The sequence below is a fragment of the Dryobates pubescens genome, chromosome 19 (assembly GCF_014839835.1).
Source record: "Dryobates pubescens isolate bDryPub1 chromosome 19, bDryPub1.pri, whole genome shotgun sequence".
Classification (NCBI taxonomy): domain Eukaryota; kingdom Metazoa; phylum Chordata; class Aves; order Piciformes; family Picidae; genus Dryobates; species Dryobates pubescens.
The window spans coordinates 12354560-12375549 of NC_071630.1; the positions used below are offsets into that span (position 1 = coordinate 12354560).

The 20990-nt window shown below is 54.0% G+C and overlaps 1 protein-coding gene across 2 annotated transcripts; it reads right to left on the minus strand.

The window, feature by feature from the left end:
• Window positions 1–2096: 2096 nt before the first annotated feature.
• Window positions 2097–13305, minus strand: KIAA0513 (KIAA0513 ortholog). 2 transcript variants are annotated; one of them, XM_009904467.2, is made up of 13 exons: window positions 13079–13305; window positions 11101–11583; window positions 10203–10302; window positions 9854–9927; window positions 9651–9721; window positions 8973–9180; window positions 8490–8530; window positions 7903–7981; window positions 7519–7596; window positions 5859–5888; window positions 2992–3072; window positions 2412–2506; window positions 2097–2290 (listed from the first exon to the last, which is right to left on the minus strand). In XM_009904467.2, exons 2-13 carry the CDS (start codon window positions 11436–11438, stop codon window positions 2241–2243), a joined length of 1245 nt encoding a protein of 414 aa, XP_009902769.1. In that variant the 5' UTR covers window positions 11439–11583; window positions 13079–13305; the 3' UTR covers window positions 2097–2240. The 2 variants fall into 2 exon arrangements, with proteins under 2 accessions (XP_009902769.1, XP_009902770.1); XM_009904468.2 differs by lacking the exon at window positions 5859–5888.
• Window positions 13306–20990: the final 7685 nt, after the last annotated feature.

The window sequence follows — 20990 nt, forward strand, 5'->3', positions numbered from 1 at the left end:
AACACCTCCAGGGATGGTGACTCCACCATCTCCCTGGGCAGCACATTCCAATGGCTAACAACTCTCTCAGTGAAGAACTTTCTCCTCACCTCCAGCCTAAACTTCCCCTGGTGCAGCTTGAGACTGTGTCCTCTTGTTCTGGTGCTGGTTGCCTAGGAGAAAAGACCAACCCCCTCCTGGCTACAACCTCCCTTCAGGTAGTTGTAGACAGCAAGAAGGTCTCCCCTGAGCCTCCTCTTCTCCAGGCTAAACAACCCCAGCTCCCTCAGCCTCTCCTCACAGGGCTGTGCTCAAGGCCTCTCCCCAGCCTCGTTGCCCTTCTCTGGACACATTCAAGAGTCTCAAGGTCCTCTCTCACCCCATCCTTCACTCACTACCAACCAGGAAGAGTTTAAGGATATATCATTTATTCCAGTCTCTCTCACCCCATCCTTCATTCAGTCCCAACCAGGAAGAGTTAAAGGATATCTTTTATTATTATTATTATTATTATTATTGGATTTTAAGAGTTTTAATTTACTCTTTTTTGGGTTTTTTTGGGTTGGGTTTTTTTTTTTAGAAAAATACACATGCAAATAATATTTATTTCCCCACTAAACTCTTTTTTTTTTTTTTCTTTAGGTTGGAAAAGAAATAATAATAAAGAAACAAAGCTGGATTCAGGGGGGGGGGAAAAAAACCTGGAGTGGAGCTGTGGATGAAGCAGGAATGAGAAACCATGGGATGCAGGTTGTGGTGCTGAGCTTCCTGATGCTCGTGCTTCAGCAAAAGGTTTTTTTTTTTCAGGGGGGGGATGAGGGGCTGCTGGAAGGGACTAACATGCTTGAATGTGCATGGTAGTCCCCTCCAGCAGCCCCTCACCCCAGTAAAAACCTTTCCCCACTGACCCATTCCCAGGTTAGCTAAACCCATCGTTGTACTCCTAGAAATGCATCAGAAATTAAGGGCTACGTGGAAAAGAAAGAAGCCTGCTATGGTATTGGTCTATGAGATAAAGCTGACAGCACAAGGAAAACTGGCCTGATGGTCCCTAGAAACTTTGTTCTGAACCAAGTCCAGGTTTAGCTGATGCTAAGCTGGAGGGAAAGGGTTGGGGAAGGAGAAGACAGTGAGATGAAGCCTAGAGAAGGAGGGTGATTAATCCAACACCATGGTTGTTGCAGGAAACCAGGTGATGCTCCTCTGCCTCCTCTCCCAGCAGTCCCACCCATGGCTTTATTCCTGCTGATCCAGGCTGATATGGATCAAACTGTGGTTTGTGTCTGCCCAGAGGTCCCAAACCCAACAGGCAGCACAGGGAAGATTTCCCAAGGAGAGGGCTTCCAGCTCCCAAGGAGCAATATACCAAGGAAAGCAGCCCCATCTCTGCTTCACAGTATCACAGTATCCATCCAGCTCCCATATTTCCCCTGTCCCTAGGCAGTGGTGACATCCCTGGATATACAACACAAGCTCTTGGAGACACCCAGAGCATCCCATCAGCTGCTCATCCCATCAGCTCCTCGGCAGCCAGCTGAGGACAAACCCATGTGCTGTGAATGCTCAGTGCCTCAAGCTGGAGGCAGAACCAACTGCTCTGTCCTAGCAGTGGCTTCCTTCAGCAGCTGGCTGCAGCATCAGCAGCAGGATGTGGTCCATGCTATCCCTTCCTGCATACCTTGTCCAGCTCCAGCTCCTGCTGTCCTCACCCAGAGGATGCCAGTTGGAAAAGGCAAGCAGGAAACTGACAGCCTTGGATTCCTCTAGCTTTGCATCCATCCCTGGCAGCCTCAGAAAGGCACCAAGCAGCAAAGACATTTGGCTGCTCTGCACCCACCACTGCTGTGCTATGAAACACTGAAGACCACAGGCAGCATTCCACGGGGGGGCTGGGGATGCACCTCTCCAGCTCCCACAGACACTCCTGGGGGTGCAACAGCCACTTTTTGCTTTTCCCTTGTGGTCTGTTGTTGGGTTTGGTTTGGCTTTTTAACTGACAAAATGCACTTTGGGGTCTGACTACTCTGCAAATAGATGGGAGAGGGTCTGCAGAAGGAAGGGGGAGGCTGTTTGGCTTCTATGTCTACAGGCTGCCCTGGTGCAGCTTGACAGTTCAGTGGATGATCATGCAGGTTTTATTGCAGCTTGTCTGGGTGATTGGTTTCAAGCAGCCCAACTTCTGCTCCAGGTAGCCCTGGAGATGGCTTTCTCTCCCCTCCCACCAGTCTCCATCTCTCCACCACAGCGTGCCAGCCGAGTGGCTATTCAGTAGCCATCTGCTCGATGTGGTCACTGAGCAGCTTGTATTGCTCTGTGGAGAGAGAAGAAAGGATGTTGGGTGAGTGCTGACACACCACCCTGGCCAGGGAGGTGGGCTCCACCCCTCCAGGACCTCATGAAGGAGATCTATCTCCTTTCAGGCTCATCCCTACCTTCATCCAAATTGCCGATGGTCGCCTGCTTCTTCAGGAAGTCACTGCAGAGCTTCTTGTTCAGGCCAAATGCCAGCATGTTGTGAATGAAGGTGCTGAGGAAGTGCAGAGATGCTCTTGGTGAGGGCAGGGCCAAGCTGCCCAGATTTTCTTCCCCCCACCTTCCTCCTCCCACCCACAGAGCCTTGTACTGGATACTGGGATGATGCTCATCTGTAGGACAACATGCTGGGACCATGTGGTGACTGGATTTTCTTCCCCTCACCTTCCTCTTCCTCCCTGCAAACCCCTATAGTGAGTACTGGGGTGATGGCTGGCTGTGGGACAGCATGCTAGGACCCTGTTGTGCCTAGATTTTTATTCCCCCTACATCATTTTTCTTCCCCACAGCCCCTTGTACTGGATGCTGGGATGATGCTCAGCTGTGGGACAGTCCCTGTGGTGCCTGGATTTGCAGCTTTAGGGGCAAGAGCACACCCCAGGGAAGAGTATCAAACACCCTCTGCACCACAGAGGGGACCTCTGTAAGGTGTCCCCTCTCAGCAGCTGGCAAGGATGCAGGTCCCCAGGCCCAGCTCACCCCAGCTGCCCGAAGGTGATGTTCTCGTTGAAGCGGAGGCTGTCGTCACGCTCCTCCTGCGTCATGTGGCACCACTTCTCCCTGCAAGGCACAAACCTGTTGGAACTGCTGTCAGCCCAGGATCCCCTACCTGCATCCCTCCCCAGGCCACACTGCCTGCGGACAGGAGGGCACCAACAGCCTCTCAGCTGCAGGCACATCCATCTGCAGAGCTCCCCACCCTGGGTCAAAGCAAGAGATGCCCCAGGAAAAAGTCTTCTTCAACTTTGGCTTTCTCCTGAAAGACCTTTGAGAGGTTGTAGCCAGGTGGGGATCAGTCTCTTTTCCCAAGTAACAAGTGATAGGGCAAGAGGAAACAGCCTCAGGTTGTGCCAGAAGAGGTTTAGGTTGGACATGAGTGAAGATTTCTTCCCCTTGAGGGCTGTCAAGGCCTGGACCAGGCTGCTCAGAGCAGTGGTGGAGTCCCCACCCTTGGAGAAGTTTCAAAGCCATGGAGATGTGGTGCTGAGAGACATGGTTTGGTGGTGACCTGGCAGTGCTGGGTTAATGGTTGGACTTGAGGATCTAGGAGGTTTCTTCCAACCAAACCAATTGTATGACTCTATGAATTAGAGCTAAGAAATAGCACTGGCCTCTGCAGCATGGACTTTACATCTCTCACCTTTGGTGCTGTTGTTTCACCAAGGGGGATAAACAAGGAGGACTTGCAGCTCTTGGGAGTGGCCATCCCAGTGGGGCTCCACTGAAGGCCCCTTTCTAGAAGGGGTATCAGAAGGGTACCAGGCACCTCTCCCCCATCTGCAGCCCTGAGCAAGAGGCTCCCCAAACATACCTCTCCTCTGACAGCTTTGGGGGCTCCCATACCCCTCCCCACAGTCCCAAAATTCCAGCACTGCCTTCAAGTTATCCCAGTTCCACTCTGCCTCCTGGGCAAACAGAACTATAGCATTGCCTTAAGGAAATGAGGGGGGGCAGTTTAAGCTCTAGATGCTTGCAACCAACTCGAGGTGATTTCAGGAGTCCCCCACTCAGATGTCCTGCTTGTCCTGTGTCACAGAAATGTCACTATGGTGCTGGTGGTAGTAGCTCAGTGCATGCACACCAGGGAAACTACAGCCCAGGGTGAAGCCAACCCCCTCCTCAGAACTCAAGTGAGGATACAGCCAAGGATAAGAGGAGGGAAAGCAAAGAAAAACATGGATAGGTAGAAGAAAAACAGCTCTATGGAGGAGAAGGAGGAGGAGGAGAAGAACACCAGGAGTGCACTGCACGCTTGCAGCTCATGCTAGCTCTCCATCACACCAAGCAGGATGGAAGGAGCTGTGTTGGGCTGAAATTGTGGCTTGGAAGAGAGATCTCATGGCAAATTCAGTGGGGTTAGCTCAGCCTCCTTGCATGTTTGTGTGTCTGAAAGTGGGGAAGGATGGGAACCCAGTCAGGGGGAGCCTGGCCTCTCTCGAGTCAGCCCAGCCTGGGCGTGAAAAATCTGCTGAGCTGAACCTACGGTGACCAGGAGAGAGCTGCTTATGTTTATAGGGCTGTGGAAACTTCTGTGCTGTGCTTATAGGAGATTTAAACAAATGAAAATAAATAAATAAAACAGGTTTAATGTCTCCCAGATAAAGCTTGTGGCAAGCAAATAAAACCCACATCCAAATCTGGAGGCTGAAAAGAGAGGGGAAGAATGAAATTAAGGGGCTTTGAAATCTGGAAGCAAAGCTTCACTGCTCTCACTGGCCAGCTTACAGCAGGAGCACATTTGTAACTAGGGTGTGATTTTTTTTCCTGCCTTTTTATGTTTTTGAGGGAGGAAGGAAGGAGGGAGGGGGAAAAAAAACCCAACCCAACACTAAAAAACCAACATTATCAAAGAGTCCAAGAAAAAAAATTGCTGTGTTCCTGGCTACTTATTAGGACCAATGTGCCTGGGAAGGCAGAAAGCTCACATGTGGCTCTGCTCAGCCCCTTTGATCTTCACTCTGGCAGTGCAGGAGTGCACGACCCCATGGCCTGTGTGCCATGGTACCCAGGAAAGCCTCACCATGGGCAGTCACAGGTGAGGACCAGGCTGGGGAGACTGGCTTGGGTTACTCAGCATCCCTGGTCCTTCAGCAGCAGCATTTCATCCCACACAGCAGCACTGAGGTTTGCCATTTTCCACTGCATGCCTTAGCCACGTGGAAGATTTACTGCCAGGCTCCAGAGAACCCTCACCCTCTTGCTAATGCCATCACTTGGAGTGATTTGCTCCCAGATGGACTACCCCACGCTCCAGCGAGAGAGCAGTGACTCCCTCTGCCCTGATCCCAGCTCCGGTGGCCGTGGCTGGCTTTGAGCTTTGCAGCCCCGAGGACACGCTCGTGCTGGTGACATGCAGCCCCTGACTGCATTTTTCTTTTTGTCTAGAAATGGCTTTAAAAAATAAAAATGAAAGGCCCAGCTTCTCCAGCTGGCAAAGGACCCTCTGCACCTCTCTGCAGCAACAGAAGCTGAAAGCAAGCAGGAAAGACAGGAGAGGGGGATGCTTTCTCCGTGAAGAGAGTCAGTTCACGTCCAAAACCTGCCCAGGGGGACCATTCCCCACACAAGCAACCAATTCCCACGGCAAAACATCACAGCTTGAAACCAGTCAGGGTTCTCTTTTAAAAGCCACGTTAAAAAGGAACCAATTTAAACCTTCCTGGTCCTTTGGAGAGGCTGATGCACATGAAGTCAGAATTTTGGTGGCCATTGCTCTTCAGTGGAGAAAGGGCCTTTCCCAGCCCCCCTGAAACACATTACCCTCCCCCACCCCAGGGCAGGATTTGGACCTGAAGTGAGGTTCAGCCTCTGGACACTAATGCACCGAAGTACGGGGACAGACACACCTCTGCTCCTCTTCCTCCCCAGTGTTCCCTCTGGAGCGGCAGCAGAAACGGAGCCGACAACAGTGGTGTGTGAAAGATCATGCAAGACAGAGGGATGGAGGGGAAAGGAGAGATGAAGGGATGGAGGAAGGTTGTTAGAAGCAGAGAGAAGAAAGAGAGAGAAAAAGAGGAGTTTAGTTCTGGTTCTTTCCCCCCCATCCCTTGCCCTCCCCACCAAGAGGAGAAAAAGCCTCCCCAGCTCTTGCTGGAGTCCCAGGAGGATATAGCCCAGCCACCCCTGAGACACCCTGGCCAATCCACAGAGGGTCACAACCCCATCACCATGGACCCTCTGGCCACCAAGCACGATCCCTGACCTTTCAAACCCAGCCAGTGGGATGCCAGCCTTCACCAACCACCTCCTCCTGCCACAGGTTTTAATCCTCAGTCCAACAAGCAGCATCTCAGTTCATCCAGGGGCTTCTGTTATCCTCTTCAGAGGACTAAGGGGAGGTCACCGCCACCTTCCAACCCTTCTGAGATACTCCAGGCTGCAGCTCCCAAAGCTCATTCATTAGCCAGGCTTGTTTCTGCAGCAGAGGCAGACTCAGCCATCAGATTAATTGGGAAAGGCACCGGGAGCAGAGAGCAGCTGCCGGTGGCGAATGTCCTCGTGAGACATTTGCTGCTGCTAATTTGGGGCTTAATCAAAGCAAATGCAGTTACAGTTCCATTACTGCTCGATAGGTTCCTTTGATGGCTTGCTTGGAAAGAAAGAAAAGCAATAAAGGAGAAAGCAGAGGCTGATTGCTGAGCTGAACCTGGCAGAGCATCCCATGGTGGGAGCCAGGGCTCAGCCATGGCTTCACTCAGGATTTGGGGAGGATGGAGGAGGGCTGGGTGCTTCAAGAAGTGCCATCACTGCTCCAAAGAGAGGCTGCTCAAGTGCCCTGAGCTCAGTGACTCTCACCCCCAGAGCTCAAAGCCTCTGCACTGCCCAGGCATACAGCAAGATGGTCCAGCTTTGGAGGAGTGAATTGTTTTGAGGTCTCACGGCAGCTCTATGGTGGAGCAAAAGATGGGCATGCACCTGGTGAACGTCTTGCTCATCCTTGCACCCTGTAGGGTCCCCTGGGCCTGGGCACCCAGCTGCTCCCTGCACACAGCCACCCTCCAAAATGAGCAGCCCCTTCCCCTTGCAGGGTTTATCCTGATCCTGCCAGTTCTCAGGGATTACCATGCTGTCACCTCCTGTTCTCATCCTTGCTGGCTGCTGAGGTTGGTCTCCACACTGTGCTGGCAGCCTTCCTGGGGACAACCAGGAGCCAGAGCATCCCTTCCCCATCTGCTGCAGCTCCCCAGAGCGTTGCACCAAGCATCTTCTCCCAGATCTGCTTACAAACTTAAGCACCAACAGCCTGACCCTGGCTAGGTTTTCTGGGCACACCCAGAGGGCTTTGGCCTTGCCAAAGCGATGCAAAATGAGCAAGAAAACCTTCATGCTGCCAAATCTCTAAGAGGATGGAGATCCCACCTGCCCACCCCAGCAGATATGCAATCAGAGGTGGAAACTGGAGAATTTCCCCAGGCTGGAAAATGTTAGGGCTGTCAGGAGCAGGAGGGAACGCTGAGGGGCTGGAGGGGACATGGGGATTTCTTCTCCCACGAGGACATGCCCTACCTGGTGGTGGGGGACCGCTTCCTGCGCTCGCAGTGCACGGCGTCGAAGAAGGCAGCGTTCCAAAAGCGCAGGTTGTGCCTGCAGAGTGGGAGGGAGCAAGATATTGGGAACAGTCAAATCCCCAGCCTGTCCCCAAGTCCTCCCAGAACCAAGCTCAGCCACTTGCTGAGGGCCAGGAGGTGATTCAAGGGGGATGTAAGCAAGATTTGGTCCATCTTTGGCCCAGCTCCTTGTGTGGCTGCAAACACACTCTTGTGAGCGCAAGGGATGTGCAGAAGCCATGGGCACCACTTCTAAGGGCAGCAGCAGTACTCATGAACATCTGGGGAATGTGTGGCAAGGGTGGACAAATCCCCTGCCTGGGGAGGCTAAGGCAAACTTTACCAGATGGGCTGCTGCTTGAGGTGCATGTACAGGTAGATCTTCTCTCCCTTCTTCTCCTCCTCTGGGCTCTGCATGGAAACTGTAAGGACACACAGTTATGTGATGAGGTCCGAATGACTTCCACCTTCCCACCCCTGCACCTCCTACCAGCTTGGCATCCAAGCAGCAGTGGTGGCAAGGTTTCATCCAAATTCTCTTGCCCAACACATCCTCATCAACATGAAGAGGAGCTTTGTCTGCCTTCTGTGTGCAGATATTAGCTGTGATCAAGGCATGGATGTCCCAGGAGGATACGCAAGGGACCACTGGTTTTATAGCACACAGAGCTACCAGAGGGGAGACAGGGGCTGCCCAAACCTCTGCTTCTTGTACCACTGAGGACAAGATGCCATGAGATGTCCTTGCAGGGCAAGAGCTGTGAAGTCTCCTTTGGAGCTCTTGTCTAGGAGCTCAGAGGAAACAGCATTGGTCCTTCCTGCCCTTCTCCCCATCCCACAGCTCTAGCCATGCTGACCATCCTGCACCACTTCCAACTCTCTCTTCTTCCCCTTGATTGTGTTCAGTTCAGCAGTGCTGGCTCTACTCACCGGTCTTCTTCTTCTCCTCCTTTGGTTTGTCCTCACCTTCGCTGTGGCACAGAAATCAGTGTCAGCTCCCAAAAAACCCATCCCCCTGACAGCTCCTGTGGCAAAGCCCTGGCCCCCATGGCATGCAGAATACCTTCACTGGAAAGCCCCCCTACCCCCATGCTGTTGTCCTCAGGGTCAGGAATGTGATTAGAAAACTGTGATGTCCATCCCATTTGGATCCAATACAGAGATGATGCAGAAGACCACAAAGCAACAGCATGGTCTCCTGGAACCATATATCTCCATGCCCAAAGGATTCAGGACTCCCAGACCATGATGTGCTCACTGTCCGAAGTATGAGATAAGGGAGCAGGCTAGGGACTGCCTTCCCGTGGCCATGCTAACCCCTGGCTCATGGTGGCCCTACCCCCAGGAGGTTTCTGGCTGGTCTTTTTGAAGGTGCTTAAACTCCCACCCAGTCCACCCAACAGTGGTACCCACTCGTTCTTTTTGGTGGAAGGGCCTTTCAGTTTGGTCTCCAGGCCCCCAAAGAAGCCCTTGACATTCTCTGTCTTGGCCGACGTGTTCTTCAGCAGCCGCTCCGCGATGTCCTTCTTCTCTGCCAGCCAGCTGTTCGCTGACTTCAGGTAGGAGTCAATGCTGCCCATGGGCTTCTCCTTGGCCTCCAAGGGCAGTGAGTGGGCCTTGCCTGTGGGCAACATGGCAGGGGTTTAGTTGGCCCCATGATTCTGGGTGCTGCCAGCTCCTGGGGGATCTACTCCCAGCTACCAGATGCACCACAGAGACAGATGGAAACAATCCAGACCCCATCCCAATTCCTGGAGGTCTTTATCCTGGATAGAAAATCCAGCAGCCCATGGAGGAAAGAGCACCACACACCAAGCAACAAGCTTCTGGGCTGGGGTGTCCACATCACATCCCCAGGGCTGAGGAACATCTGAGGACTGCCACAAGCAAACACCCTGGCTAGAAGCAATGACAAACCAGCACCAGCCTGAGATAGCTTTGGCAGGTTTGAAGAGCTTCTCAGCCATGGAGGCTCTTCTCCACTCAATACTGGAGTCAGCCAGAGTAAGCCAAGCTTGAGGACCCCTCCATCACCCTTCCCACACACAAGGCACTTCACCACCAATCTCCAGGACAAGTAAACTCTCTTACCCACATAGTAGTAGGTGAAGCACATGGTCATGAGGTTCTTGGCAGGGCTGAAATCATCCATCTGGTGACACCTGCCATACAAGGAGGATTTGGTGAAGACATCTAACAGTAGCAACCTGAGCAGCCTTGTGGTTGCTGCCCCTTCTCAAGCTGTGGCTCAGATCTCAGGAGCTTTTGTTGCTTGCAACCCAACCTCAACTTACTCAAACAGCACGAGGGCAAAGGACTGCATCAGGCGGTAGAAGGTCTGCTCCGAGACGCACTTGGAGTTGCAACGCTGGAGACACAAAGCTCAGGGTTTAGTAGAGCTCTGCAGGGCAGCAGCAAGGACAACCTCAGCCCACCCACACTGCAACAAGCTTGGATTTAACCATCTGAAGATGCTTTTGGTCACTTCTCTATCCCCCTGTGACGAAGTCTCTCCCTTCCTCTGGTCTCCTAGCTTCCAGAAACATTGCTTTGGGCTATTGTTAGGTTTTCCCATCCTGAGCCCCCTGCTGCTCCACAGCCCTGGTGCAGGATCTCTGCTCCTTCACCCACCTCTCTCCTTACCTGGGCACTCACGTATCTCGCGAACCACTCCCTGCCCTTCCCGTTCTCGCTGCTGCAGAGCTCACCAAACCTGGCCTTCTCCTCTTGGTCCAAATCCTCTCTGAAATGGGGGGAAAAGAAGAAAAAGAAAAAAAAGAAGCAGCCACCACTACATCTGAGGATGTGGCCAGCATTCCCCGTCCAGCCATGGCTCAGCTCCCCAGCATCATCCCTTTTGGTGCAAGCACCCCAGTGCTGCGATGACAGGAGGAAGGCAGAAGAAGATGGGAAATGGAGCACCCATTTTGTCATCCCTTGGCTTATGCTGCTCTTTTGTTCCTCCTTGGCAGGAGGGAAACCAAAGGCAGAAGGAGAAGGGAAGACCCAGGGACAGCCCAAGCAGAAACTGAGCTCCAGAGACAAGCATTCTGCCCCAGAGCGAAAACAAGCCCTGGTGCTGCTCATCACGCTTGGTTTGCTCAATCCTGCTTGACATGCCAAGCCACAGCATTATGAAGACCACAGCAATGGGAGCTGGGGGGGCTGCAGGATATTGGGGCTTCAAGGCAGCGTGGAGCCATTGGCATTTGCACCAGCATTGGCAGAGATGCTCAGTGCGGGAGAGGCGTTGGAGACACCCAGCATGGTGAAATCCCTGGCCCACGAGGGGCACCTGGCATGGGAAAGAGGAGAAAGAAGAAGGGAGGGAAGCTGGAGGTGAAGGATGAGCCAGGGTGTACCTTAAAGAGGGCTGCAAGTCAGCCCACATCCCCCCACTTAGCTCCACAACACATGGCCAGGAGCTACAGGCTGCAGTAGCCAAGCCTGCAGAAGGACACAAACAGCTGCTCCGAGAGTGGGAAAGCAGCCAGCTCCCACCCCGCAGGACGGCCCCTGGCAGCAAGCTCAGCTCACTCACCCCCCACTGAAGATCTTCTCCACGTAGTGCCTGATGAACTCCCGGCGCTCGGCCATGCCCTCGTCCCGGCAGGACTCGGTGCTCTGGCTGGAGGAGAAGGACTCGTTGGAGGAGGAGCGGTGGCAGCCACCCCAGTGCCTGGGGGAGTCTCCCATGTCATTCTCGCTGTCCGCCGACTCGGTGGCATCGCTCTCCTCCCCAGCCACGTCCCCCGTGTCCTCCAGGTGCCCGTTGTCACTGGGGGCGGTGGGAGGAGAGGGCTCCGAGGGCAGGCAGGGAGGTGTTTCACCATCAAAGTCAATGAGGTTCCCTACAGGCACATCCAGAGGGGCCTCCATGGCTCTCCTGAGGGATGTGGCGGCGCTGGGGGGAATTTGCTCTGTGTCCTTTTGTCCTCACTGGGGTGTCAAGGCCATCACTGGCAGGATGCGTTGGCTAAAGCAGGCAGGTCCCTCTGTAGGGGTAAGGATTGCCACAGGACATCTGAAAGAGAAAGGGAGAACAAGAATGAAGAGAGAGCCCCAGGGAGCTACCTCCGTGGGTGTGGGCAAGAAGACCACAGGCCACCACCTATGATGTCTCCAGGATGGCTAGCAGCAGCAGGGAGGGACAGGATGGGGACACCCAGGCAGAGAGAGCTGGCTGTTCTCCATCAGCCACTTGACTAAGCAAATCCAGGCAGCCCTCATGTGCTTTCTGCACTGTTCAGGTGGAGCTTTCATCCTTTTGCCCAGAAAAGAGACAGTTTGAGCCCAAGCTCCATATGCTACATCTTGCAGCCTGATGGGTAAAACTGGGCCAGTGTGAGCCAGCAGCTGGCAAACACACTGGTGATTTTCCAAGGCAGCCCTGGAGAAGAATCCTCCTCTCCCTTTCTCTCCTCCCTGCTCAGGGGTCTGCCTGACCCCATTTGGAAATGGGATCTTCTCCAAGATGGAGCATCCCAGTATTAAACATGCCCCAGCTTGAACTGGGAATGGAAAGGGGATGTAAACATAACAGAAGCTGTAATGGGCTGTGGATGTAGGGCTCTGTGATTAGATTTGTTATTTTTGGAGTCCAACCAGTGCTGCTCTTCAGAGAGCCGTGATGGACCACGATGCTCTGGTGCATGGACATCCCAGGCGGTACTGCAGCAGCTGCTGTGCAGCAAAAGGGGCAAAGAAAGGGCTGCCCTGAAGCTGCCCCTTCATCAAAGAGCCACTTGTGTCCTCAGTGAGCATGTTTCTGCCCCAGGGAGGTGACAAGCGATGCCTTCTGAGAAGTGAACTCGGTAGGACCTGCAGCAGCTGGGCATGGAGCCAGCACAAGGCAAGGGTCTGCACAGGAGTGGGTAGACCAGTCCAGGCAAAGCAGTGACAGCCCTGAGACAGCATGACAGGAGCACTGCCACAGCCCTGCTATCTTCCAGGGAACTGAGCCCAGGACACAGGCAGCTACATCAGAGCTAAAAAACCCAAACACCTCAGATTTCTTTCAGCTCAAAGATCAGCATACCCCAAAGGCCCCAAGTCCTTTTCATCATCATTTAATGGTTGGAGCTGATGATCTTAAAGGTTTCCTCCAGACAAAATGATTCTATGGCAAAAATGAGTTCCAAATGAAACCAACTCTGAAGTGTTTCACCAAGCAAAGCACACAGATGGGAAAATAACCCACCAGCTGCAGGAAGAGCAGCTCTCCCCAGCAGAGTATCCTCCTCCCCACAGCCCCTTTGGGTCAGCACGGTGCTGGGACCCACAGGATGGAGAAAAAAGAACAGGCTGCAGGTTCCCTGAGCACCAGACAGCTTACCAGGCTGGCTGGGAAAATCTCTTGTCACCCAGATCCCCAGGGCTGAGAGACAGCAGGAACAGAAAGGGAAGTCACTTTGGATGGCAGAAACTCATGCTCCCACATGCACCCAACCCCGAGCGGTCACCTCCCTGCTCCACACCCTCCTGTCCCACCCTCACTCACACCGAAGCCCTGAACGCACCTAAAGCCAGGTCCTGGGAGAGCTGCAGGGACGCTGCTGCAGCCAGCCAGCCTGCGAGCACCGGGTGGAGAGGAGCCGAGTGGCTGCGGCACAGGAGGGGCTGGCAGCGTGCCCGTGGGGACCCGGCCAGCTGCAGGCCAGCTCAGCCACCCACAGCGTTCCGACCCCCTCCAACCCGCTCCTCCAGCTGCAGGGATCACTCTGTGCTTCATCCATCCACCCCCAGATCTTCCCGCTCCCAAGGCAGCTGTGGAGTTCCTTTTACAATCAGAGGATCAGAACTGTTTCAGCTGGCTCACCAAGTCTGTCAATCTGACACCACCCTGGCCACCAAGCCGTGTCCCAAAGTGCCACGTAGAGATGGTTTTGGAACAACTCCGGGGATGGCGATTGCACCACATCCTTAGGCAGCCTACTTCCATGCCTGACCACTCTTTCAGTAAAGAAATTGTTCCTATTACCCATCCTACCCTCCCCTGGTGCACCATGAGGCCATTTCCTCTCATTCTATCACTTGTTCCTTGAGAGAAGAGACCAAGCCCCACCTGGCTCCAACCTTCTTTAAGGGAGCTGTAGAGAGTCAGAAAGTCTCCCCTCAGTCTCCTTTTCTCCGGGCTAAACAACCCCAGTGCCCTCAGCTACTCCTCAGAGTAGCTGTTCTCCAGACCCTTCACCAGCTGTGTTGTCCACCTCTGGACCCACACCACCACCTCAATGTCCTTCTTGGAATGAGGGGCCCAAAACTGAACCCAGGATTTGAGGTGTGGGACCTCCTCTGCTAGCCCTTCCAAAGCTTGTTTGGGCTCAGAGCTGCCAGAGTTACTTGGGAGACCAACCCTCCCCCTGTGATCTGGGCACTCCTTGGCATAGGAGAGTCTCATGTCCCTTTTCAAGCGCAGAATTCCCTCTACCAAGTGAACAATCTCACAAGCATCCACCCCAACCAGAATTGCTCCCACTTTGCAAACTGGAGGCAGGGCACAACCCATCCCAGCACTGCTGATTAGCCTCCTCCCATGCTCAGCTTGCCCATGAGCTGCCACCTGTCCCATGCACGGCCAACCTTTGCAGAAGCTGTTCCAAGCAACACACTGCTTAGTAACAAGGCATAGCCAAGATCAGGGAGTTCCAGCTCTAGAAAAACAAATATCACTGAAGAGCAGACACCAGCTCTGCCTCTGGGCAGCTCTGTCCTGCCCCAGACACCCTGGCCCAGCAGCACAGGGAAGAGACAACCACATCCAGGAGAACATATTTCTCCAGATATCACCAGAAAACAGGACAGTGCTGGGGCTATAGTGGCTTCTGGCTCTGCTCCAGGTCATGCATGTGCCCAGGAGGATCTGAGCTCTCTTCCAGATGTGCACAGCAGGCAGCTGGCATCCCTCCCCAAAAAGCCAGCACCATGTGGGAGAGAAGACTCAGGGTACAAGCTGTGCAGTGCCCAAGGACTCACAATGGGTTTAAGCAGTTCTGAACCTCAGCAGAAACCTGGCCAGGGGCTGCAGGCAGCATTAATAAGTGCTTTCTGCTCACAGAGGGCCAGAAAGGGTTTAATCACTCATTGGCCAGCTCAGGATAAAGTCCTGCCCTTGAATGAAAGCCACCAAAGGTATTTTTGGGTGCTGGCAGCTGCTGTGGGTGTCCAGGATTCCCAGGCATTTCCGCAGCCCTCAGGGTTGTTTGGTTCTCAACACAGGGCTCAGGAGAGCTTCAAAACCAAAAGAAGCCTCAAGCTCAGTCCCATACCCACCACACAACTCGCTTGTTGCTACAGCAAATCCAGGGAAGGAACAGCCAGGATACAAACCAAGAGCCCCAGGTCCTGCTTGGCTTCATTCACACTTGGAAATCAGCCCAGCTGCACATCCCACCACTGCCCAGGCACAGCCTGGAGGATCCCACTCCTGGCTTGTGACTGCTGGGTCAAGTCTGGGGGTGAATGAGGGATCTGAAATAAAAAGGGAGGTTTGGGCTACTCGGGAGACTAGCTACAACGTCATGAGCTTCAGTGTCTTTCAGATCCTGCAGCTCCTGGGCTGCCTTTAACCACAAAGCTCAAGCAGACAAAGTGGCACACAGCTCATGATGGGGTTCCTTGCAAGCAAGCATCTTCCAGCACATCTGTATTCCCCACAGGCAGCTGGCAAACAACAAGTCCACATCTTCCCACTGGAGACAACAGCCTGGGAATATTATCACTGAGGAAAGAGTTGGCATGGAAGTGCTACAGGTGCCCTAAGACTTTGCCAAAGGCCTGGCTTTACTAAACAGAAATGCTGGGGTAGATCTGAACTACACACCTAATGCTGCACACACACGTGCAAGCAGCCTTCATCCATGATCTGCCTTTGAATCCACCACCTCTGGCCCATCACAATCAGGCAACTGCTCAGTTTTGCTGCTTCCTCCACCTTCATCAAACCCTGAGAAATCTCAGAAGGGGGCAAAATCTACCAAACTCCCAGCACATAGGCACTTGGAGAACTGTGGGTGGTGGGACCCACTATGACCAGGGGTAACACTGCTGCTGGCACTGGGACACGAACAAAACCAAGATGGTTTGTGCAACTGTGAGCCCCAGCTGGCTGCTGGTGGGTCATCAGTGTCCTGAGGAGATTGTCAAGGAGATACCATGTAGCTCTGCCCTGGGACAGGCATGGGACAGCCCAGAAGGGACATGCAGGGTGTTTAAACCCAGTGCCAAGAGAGGAAAGGGAGGAGTAATGGGCTGGGGATGACGGTAAACATTTCTTCTGCCCTGTTTGAGAGGAATGTTGCAGCTTTGACATCCTCCTCCCATCCGGGTTCCAGTACATCCTTTCCAGAAGACAGGACCACCCAGCCTAGATTGGCAGTTGAATTCCTCCTTCTCCTGGCAAAGCCTGAAGAAATGACACAGGGAGGCCAAAAGTCACAACCCCCACACCCCCCAAAGCCTCACTGGCACCCATGAGACCCAGACTGGAGAACAGCAATGGTAAAGGACATGACATAGTCTGGCTTTGAGCATGGCCTTTGGGGACCCTCTGCACTCATGCAGAGTTTCCTTTCAGGGCTTTCTACAGGCATGCTGGATGCCTGAGGCTGGGGACGCTGCAGGACCTCAGCAATTACCCTCTGGGGATTATGTAATCATGGAATAGTTTGGGTTGGAAGGGACCTTTCAAGGTCATCTAGTCCAACTCCCCGACAGTCAGCAGGGATATCTGCAACTGTAGCAGGCTGCTCAGAACCCCAAACAACCTGACCTGGAATGGTTCCAGGGATGGGGCATCTCCCACCTCTTTTGGCACCCTGGGGCAGAAAGCAGGATCCAATCCCAGTTTGCTGCTGTGGCTTCAGCAGGACCCAGCCAGTCTGTAGCCCAGCTCTCCTCACCCTCCAGCCATGGGTGAGCTCCTGCCCACCCCATCTCCAGAGCTGGATGAGAAACTCAGCTAATCCTCATTATCAGATCAGGCTGTGAGTGTCATCCTGCATAATGACAGCACTGGAGCCCACATCTGCATCCTACACAGAGACAGTTCTCCAGCCCAGAGCCATCAGGGGTGATCAGGAACTGTAATTAAGCCAAATAAATCTCTGGCTGTCTTCTCACAGTGGGGAGCACACCCCTCTAATTCCTCTGCTCCCTGGGTGCTCAGATGGCACCCAGACACCTCTGAGAGCCCCTGGGGACATTCAGCCTACTTGCACCCCCCCACGAGAGCTGCTGCTCTCGGGAAGGGGAAAAGAGACCATTAAATATTCTTCTAGAATTTGGCTAAGCAGCCCAGAGGGGACAGTTCTGCTCCTTTGGCCATCACACACTGACACCGTTGACCTCCTCTGAGATCTCCAACAGTTCATCCATATCACGCTGGAGGAGCCATCAAGGCTCCAGCCTTGAGCCAGCGAGATGCTCCCAAAGCATATGGGCAGCTTGCCCTGGGCATGGAAGCACTTGGACATGCCCTGCAGCTGAGGTGACTTAAACATGTCCTACATCTTCTTTTCTCAGCCTCATCAGGGCACATGTCCTTCCTAACCATGGTGAGGGGGACAGTGCATTGCTACCTCCTCCTGCTGATGTCCTGCTGTCCAGGAAAGGATGCAGCCCTGAGGCAGGGGGAACACGGTGAGTCACTGCTGCCAGAGGGACAGGGCAAAGTGCCATCTCTCAGTGCTGGCACCTTTCCACACTGCAGCTTGCCACAGAGATCCACACTTGTCTCACCCACCCCAGCAAGAGCACATCCAGACCCCTGCAAAATACCAGTCTTTGATTGCCCACTGTGGGGTCCAACGTGGGCACATCACTTGCACCATGGCCACTGCTCCAGGTATTGGCACTGCCCGGGAGGACCATATAGCCAGTCACCCCCACTGCATCCATGGGTTTGTGCCAGCAAAGCACCTCTGTGAGAAGCTCCCCGGCGGGCACTGAGCCAGACCAGCAAGGCTCTGCAGAAGCACCATGGGCAAAGCTTTGTTTCTGCCAAGGAAAACTCCCTGTGCTGTAAGGGAACAGCCTGTTTCCTCCAGGGGAACTGGCCAGGCTTGTTCCGTGTCTCTCCCACAGTGAGCACAGCCTGGCAGAAAGGTCACAGCTTGGGGATACAGAGCTGCCAAGTGCTGGATCACTCCAATCACCCTCAGTCTGGAGGTACCTTGCCTAGGCCTGCTCCACAAGTGCCCCCAGAGCATCTAAACACATGACCTCCAGAGGTCCCTTCCAAGCCCTACTGCTCTGTGGGACCTCCTTGCCTGAGCAGCTGCTGGGATGTGAGGAAGCTGGAGCTCCCCACGCTGGGTTTGCTTGTCCCCACTGCACAGCTACTGGAATGTGCTGGCAGCGAGGACTTGCTTCCCATTACAGGGCTGAAGCTGTGTCCTCTCCAAGGCAGAGCCCACAGCAGATGCTGCCTGGGCACTTTGCAGCCCAGGAGAAGTTACAGCCTCTGCAATTCACTGAAATAATTCCCCAAATACCAGGGAGGTTGTGAGCCGAGACCTGTGCTTGGCTGCAGGGCAGAGACCGCACACACTCGATACACGCCAAAACCAGCACCCGCCGCCTGAGGCAGGCTTTGGGCAGATGATTGGAACACCACTGGTCCTCGAAGTCTTCTCCCCAGCTTTGCATCTTCTCCTGGCCCCAGCATCCCCCATCCCAAAGGCAGCATTAATCCACATGGGTCGCTTCAGAGGGTCAGCTCAGCTTTCATGCCGGAGCTGTTTCAAGCCAACCTGAAGCCCAGCAAGCTCCCAGCTTGCACAGAGCCTTTTCTTCCTGCTGCCATCAGACACCAGATGGCAGCTCCCCATTTGCCTGGACTTCAGAAGAGAATTAAATGTCTCTTGAGTAGACCTGTGCTACAAAAACACAGCTTTTGTGCCCAGCAGCCACTTCTCCTTCAACATTCGCCAGCAACCCAGCTCCCACCTCCCCCCCTGCCAAATCCCCTGGGAGCCCCCAAACAGGGCTGTTTATTCTGCATTTCCCATTTTCACCTGGCAAAAGACACTTAGGGATCTTAGGGGCTGGGCTGTATTATGGAAATGAGCTCCCTGAAAGGGTTTCCCCTGCCTCAAACACACTCAGCCCCCGCTCTTACTCCCACAGGAGATGCTGCCTCCAGCCTTATGGTTAAATCATGAACAGCAGCATAGCCAAAGACATTTGCTTACGGGACCTGTGGGGCAGCCAGGGATCCTCTATCATACCCAGGGACCCACAGAGTACCCAAGGGCCCTCCATCCTACTCGGGGGGACTCACAGAGTACCCAGGGATCCTCCATCCTACCCTGGGAGGCAGAAGGCATCTGCCCGATGGGCTGAGTTCAGAGAGAACGGTGCTGCCTTGGTGTCTGGGCCAGGAGAAAGCCAGTTATCACCTCCCAGCATGAGATGAGGATAGAGGACGGATTTCTCCGTCTCCCAGCATGAGATAAGGAAAAAGGACGGATTAAGCCTCAGAGGAGGGCGGGGGGGAGGATGGGGGCTGTGTTGCCACGCCGATGCCTGTCCTTGCGTGGGGTCACAGCAAAGCTGGCGTTCCCATCACTGCCTTCCCTCCCTCCATCCCCTCGGCCGTTACCTGCACCCGGGCCCCTCGGCACACCTCGGCTCGCCGGCGGCTTAGCGGCATCCGACGAGGCTGGCTCCGGCGCGGCCGGCACGCCGGGGAGCCGGCGATGGAGGGGACGTGGGGACGAGAGGATCCCTCCCTCCGGAGCTCAAAGGCATGGCGTTCCCCCCCGGCTGCCCACGCACGGCTGCGCGCAGAGCCCGGCTGGCTGCCGCGCCGGCTCCGAGGAAGGCGAAGGGGGAAAAAAAAAGAAAAGAAGGGGAAAAAAAAAACACCCAGGCTCATTGTGCGATTTCAACACGGCTTGCACGGCTGGCCGAGCAGGGACAGGACAAGCGGGCAAGCCCTGTGGGACCACTTGCTTTGTGGGGGGATTCCCACGCTGAACTCATCACCCACCCACCCCCACCCCCACTAAGAGCCTGGCCAAGCCCTTGCACGCACAGACACCCGAAATATTCAGCCAGAGTCCGTGGGGTCCCCACGGCTTTCACAGAACCACCTGGCTGGAAAAGACCTTCAGTCCAACCCTAGGAGTAGGGGGAATGGAACAAACATAGGAGTGGGTAGATTCAGGCTGGATGTTAGGAAGAAATTCTTCCCCAAGGGGGTGGTGAGGCACTGGAACAGGTTGCCCAGGGAGGTGGTAGAAACCTCATCCCTGGAGGTGTTTAAGGCCAGGCTGGATGTGGCTCTGGGCAACCTGATCTAGTGTGAGGTATCCTTGCCCATGGCAGGCGGGGGTGGAACTAGATGATCCCTTGAGGTCCCTTCCAACCCTAACAATTCTTTGATTCTATAACCTAACATCTCCCTGTGCACAACTGTTAGACCATATCCCTAAGCTCCTCATCCAAACATCTTTTAAACACCTCCAGGGATGGTGATTCTCTGGGCAGCCTGTTCCAGTGCCTGATGACACATCAGCTTCCATCACCTTTAGCTGGTTTTTAAGCCTCTCCATCACTCAAACAGCTGAGGACTGTGAGGTACCTGCTTTGCTCCTCCCCAAATAAGCCACTCAGGGGAAAATAAAAATCCTCCAGGGGAGGTTTAAGTTGGTCACAAGGAACAATTTCATCCCCCAAAGGGTTGTCAAGGCTGCCCAGGGCAGTGCTGGAGTCCCCACCCCTGGATGGGTTTCAAAGCCATGCAGATGCGGTACTGAGGGACATGGTTTACCATTGACCTGTCAGTGCTGGGTTAATGGTTGGGCTTGATGATCTTCAAGGTCTCTTCCAGCCAAAACAATTCCATGATTCTGTGATGATTATCTGATCAGCATCTTCCCCCTCAGGGAGATGATGTATGGGGATGACCCATGAGCAACACATTGTCTGAACCTGAGGAGACCCCTCTGGGAGGCTGAGGAGGCTGGGAGGCTGAGAGGACTGTGGCATTCCTGGCAGAGCCTGGTCAGACCCAGATGCTGCCTCACAAGGGCATCTTTGGAAGAGAGTCAAAGGATTTTCAGTCCCTTCAAGCCTTGCAGGAGGAGAGAGATGGGTGAGTCACTTCTGCCCTGGAGCATCCTCATCAAGAGGGCTCAGATGGTGCAAAGAGCTGCTGCCTGCCCCTCCACACACATCATCATCAGCCCATGGAGGGAACAACACATTTGTGACACAAACTTTGAGCTCAGCAGAAATCCAAGAGCATCACTAATTGACTGTCTGCTGAGGGTGATTATTGTAATTAAGTGAGACTTCAGCAATTGCAAGTGACATGTAAAAACACATTTCAGAGCCCCAGCTTTTATGTGAGGGGTTTGCTGCCTTTTCCTTGCCAGCTTTTGATGGTTGGATTTTCATATGGACACCTGATCTTCAAGGCACAAC